The sequence below is a fragment of the Solanum verrucosum genome, unplaced genomic scaffold (assembly GCF_900185275.1).
Source record: "Solanum verrucosum unplaced genomic scaffold, falcon-dt-bn FXZP01000040.1, whole genome shotgun sequence".
Classification (NCBI taxonomy): Eukaryota; Viridiplantae; Streptophyta; class Magnoliopsida; order Solanales; family Solanaceae; genus Solanum; species Solanum verrucosum.
The window spans coordinates 2,421,956-2,426,450 of record NW_026020323.1 but is presented as its reverse complement, the minus strand read 5'-3'; the positions used below and the strand labels follow the sequence as shown (position 1 = coordinate 2,426,450).

Here is a 4,495-nt window from a genome sequence, read left to right as displayed (position 1 = left end):
GACGACAGTAGGAATTTCAGAGCCAATGATGACCACGGTAAAGGCAGAGGAATGAATTTTGACAAATCAAAAGTATAATGTTATCGATGTCATAAATTTGGTCATTATAAGTCTGAATGTTATACCAGGTTGCCTAATGACAATGATGACAACTCAAATTTTGTTGAAAGTAACAAAGTTGAGACATTGTTGATGGCAGTCCAAGTAGAGAAGGAAGTTGAACAAAACGTTTGGTATTTGGATACAGGCTGCAGCAATCACATGTGTGGAAGTAAGAATTATTTTTCTTCTTTGAATGAAGACTTTTATTCAACAATTAGTTTTGGTGATTCTTCCACTGTGAGTGCATTTGGAAAGGGAGATATTATGATTAGAACCAAGAATGGTTTTGAAGAAACGATCTCAAATGTGCTATATGTTCTTGCTTTGAAAAGCAATTTGCTAAGTGTTGGTCAATTGCAAGAAAAAGGATATGTTATAACTATTGAGAAAGGTGCATGTTAGATTTATAATCCTACTAGAGGAGCTATTGCTGTTGTGAAAATGAGTTCAAACAGGTTGTTCCCACTAAAGATAGAGAATATTCACCGTTGTTTAAAAGCAGAAGTTAGAGATCCGTCATGGTTGTGGCATTTTAGTTATGGTCATTTGGGTTTTGGCGGATTAAAAGTTCTCCAACAAAAAAATATGGTGATAGGTCTTCCTAAAATTACAATTCCACCGCAAGTTTGTGAGGAATGTGTTGTTGGCAAACAATATCGTTCTCAATTTCCAAAAGGAAAGTCGTGGAGAGCCAATGATGTTTTGGAGCTGATACATTCAGACATTTATGGCCCAATCAAACCAGCTTCTAATGGAGGTAAACGATACTTTTTTACGTTTACTGATGATTTTTCTTGAAAAACTTTGATTTATTTTTTACATGAAAAATCTGAGGCTTTTAAAGCATTTAAAAGCTTCAAGGTTCATGTAGAAAACGAGATGGGAAAGAAAATCAAGACTCTTCGGAAAGATCGTGGTGGCGAGTATTGCTCTAAAGTTTTTGATGATTTTTGTGAATCTGATGGCATTAGAAAGAGCTTACAACAGCTTATACTCCATAACAAAATGGTGTATCAGAGAGAAAAAACAAAACCATCATCAATATGGTTCGGAGTTTGCTGGCAAAAGGATGACTGAAAAAGAGTTTTTGGCAAGAAGCGATAACTTGGAGTATTCACGTCTTGAACAGAAGCCCTACAGTTTTGTTAAGAACATGACTCCAGAGGAGGCGTGGAGTGGAAGAAGGCCCGTTGTAGATCACTTTCGAATTTTTGGGTGCATTGCGTATGCACATGTCCCAGATGAGAAAAGGAAGAAGCTCGATGATAAAAGTGAGAAATGTGTATTTCTTGGTGTTAGTGAAACTTCCAAGGCCTATAAATTATTCAATCCACAAACAGAAAAGATTGTGATCAGCCGAGATGTTGTTTTTAATGAAGAAACTACTTGGGATTGGAATATGCAACAGTCTACCCCAGTCCTATTTGAGAATGAAGTCGAACAACAAGCCTTGATACTTGGAAATTCAGAGGATTATGCTCCTACAACCGCTGAAATATCTCCAACAGCTGAAATTACACCAACTGGTAGAAATTTTCCAGCAGCTTTGGAAGAAACTGATTCAGCAGCTCAGTCACATCGGCGTACTCGAAAAAGGCCTACATGAATGTTGGACTATGAGGTAACAAGAATTAAGGTAAATGATGATGCAATTACTCATTTTGCATTGTTTGCGGACTGCGACAATACAGTTTTTAATAGTGCTGTTAGGGAAGAAAAATGGAAAAAGACGATACATGCTGAAATTGAAGCTATTGAAAGGAACGATACTTGGGAGCTTATTGATCTTCCTGAGAAGCAGAAAACCATTGGCGTCAAGTGGGTCTACAAGACGAAAATGAAGGGAAATGGTGAAATTGACAAATGTAAGGCGCGATTGGTGGCTAAGGGATACACGCAGGAGTACGGTGTGGACTACACTGAAGTTTATGCTCCAATTGCAAGGAATGACACCATTAGAATGGTAATTGCATTGGCGAAACAAAATTCATGGCCTATCTTCCAGTTGGATGTCAAATCAACTTTTCTACACGGATATTTGGAGGAAGAGGTATTTATCGAACAACCTCCTGGTTATGTTAAGATTGGAAATGAGCATAAAGTTTATCGCTTAAAGAAGACCCTTTATGGAATAAAACAAGCCCCCCGAGATTGGTATAGTCGCATTGAGGCTTATTTTCTAAAAATGGGTTTTCAAAAGTGTCCATATGAGCATACACTTTTTGTGAAGATTGGGGATGATGCGAAAATGCTTATTGTATGCTTATATGTTGATGATCTTATACATACTAGGAATGATAGTGCCATGTTTGCTGAATTTAAGAAGTCTACGATGGTTGAGTTTGAGATGTCTGATCATAATATCTCCCTTTCCAATTGCACTCACAGTGGATGAATCACCAAAACTAATTGTTGAACGAAAGTCTTCATTCAAAGAAGAAAAAGAATACTTACTTCCACACATGTGATTGATGCAGCCTGTATCCAAATACCAAACGTTTTAGTCAGGTTCCTTCTCTACTTGGACTGCCATCAACAATGTCTCACTTTCGTTACTTTCAACAAAATTTGACTTTTCATCCCTGTCATTAGGCAGCCTGGTATAACCTTTAGACTTATAATGACCAAATTTATGACATCGATAACATTCTACTATTGATTTGTCAAAATTCCTTCCTCTGCCTTTACCGTGGTCATCATTGGCTCTAAAATTCCTACTGCCGTCTTTGCTGCCTTCATCTCTATATCCTCGATCTCCCCTTCCTCTTCCTCTACCTCTACCCCTACCCCTTCCTCTAAAATTTGAGAAACGAGTATTAGTAGAAGCCTTCAAAGCCTGCTCTTCGGAAGATGAACTGCGGTTCATTTTTTGCTCATGTACCAATAAGGAACGTTTCAATTCATCAAGCGATAACTCGTCTATATCTTTTGACTCCTCAATGGAGGAAACGACATAGTCATACTTCGGCGTCAGGGAGCGCAATATCTTTTCCACAATTGTGACATCAGTCATCTTTTCACCATGAAATCGCATTTTGTTGCTAATCTCCATTGTTCTAGCGCAGTAACTCATTACAGACTCTCCTTCCTTCATCTGCAACATCTCGAAATCCCTTATCAAGGCTTGAAGTTGTGCACGCTTTACTCTAGCAGTACCTTGATATTTTGTCTTCATCGAATCCCAAATATCCTTAGAAGTTTCTTTGCAAAGAATAGTTTCTAGGATGGGACGATCGATAGCCTGAAAGAGATAATTCTTTGCCTTCAAATCTTTCAACATTCTTGCTTCGAACTCCGCCTTTTGAGCATTCATTAAGGCTTCGCCGTCTGCCGGAGCTCCGAGTCCATCCTCGACAATTGGCCAACACTCCATTGACCGTAAGAAGTTCTCCATCAGCATACTCCAATGGTCATAGTGACCATCAAAAATGCGGTATAGCTGCTTGAACGTAATTGCTCTCTGAAGCCATAAACTAGCAATATTTTTTTATGTTTTTTTTTTATTTTTGGATCTCACTCGGCTCTGATACCACTAATAAATAAAGCAGTATCAAGAAATATATATATGTAAGTTGAAAGACGATAGAGAAGAGAGAAGGCAATATAATCGAAGGATTTTTTTGACTGAATAATTGAAAGCTGCAATTACAATCCTTTATAAGCAAACTAACCTGAAGCTAAAAATTAGGAACTACACTCCTAAAACAAGATAGTTGCCCACGTTTAAAATTATTTCCTAAAGACTAGGACAAACCTAACGTATAACAAAACTCTAATTTACTAAACTGAATTTTTAAACTAACAACCACCACACCTAAACTAAATTATAAGATCATTTTTCACTATTTGCTAACTATTACATACGTTATGAATTTGAATTATCCGTCAAGTAGAAAAAAAAATTAAATTATACCATAAAATAATTTTTTCCCTCCATATCGAAAATACCCTTCTTCTTTATTTATCCTTTAATTTAACTTGTTAAATTCCCTGTGTCCCATCCCAACAACAGGAGTCCATTGAAAGATGTTTATATTATAGTTATTTAACTTGTGATTGAAAGCTTGTGATCGAATAGTGACTTCGAGAAATAAAATGTCAATCTTCATATGTGATGAATATTTGTGTGAATTAGTGAACAAGCAGAATTCAATGCATGATAATGTGACCATAGTTATTAATTATTTAATATTCCCTCCATTCACTTAACTTTACTTGTTCAGTTTTCTAAAAATTGATTTTTTCTTTTAAAATATCAAGAAAAAATTAAAAAAAATCAAGTTTACCCTCAATACTAGTTACTTATCTTTCAAGACATAAAACTATACATCAAATATTATGGTCTAGTAAAATAATCAAATATTTCACAATTTCAAAAAATCAAAAAAGTAAT

General features: G+C 36.0%; 1 protein-coding gene across 1 annotated transcript; it reads right to left on the bottom strand.

The window, feature by feature from the left end:
• Positions 1-2,602: 2,602 nt before the first annotated feature.
• Positions 2,603-3,277, bottom strand: LOC125835548 (uncharacterized). The gene has a single exon (XM_049514668.1). It carries the CDS (start codon positions 3,275-3,277, stop codon positions 2,603-2,605), a length of 675 nt encoding a protein of 224 aa, XP_049370625.1.
• Between the last annotated feature and the right edge of the window lie 1,218 nt (positions 3,278-4,495).

Excerpts from the sequence above, each read along its gene's own strand:
- LOC125835548 (XM_049514668.1), bottom strand. The coding sequence starts at position 3,277 with ATGAAGACAAAATATCAAGGTACTGCTAGAGTAAAGCGTGCACAACTT.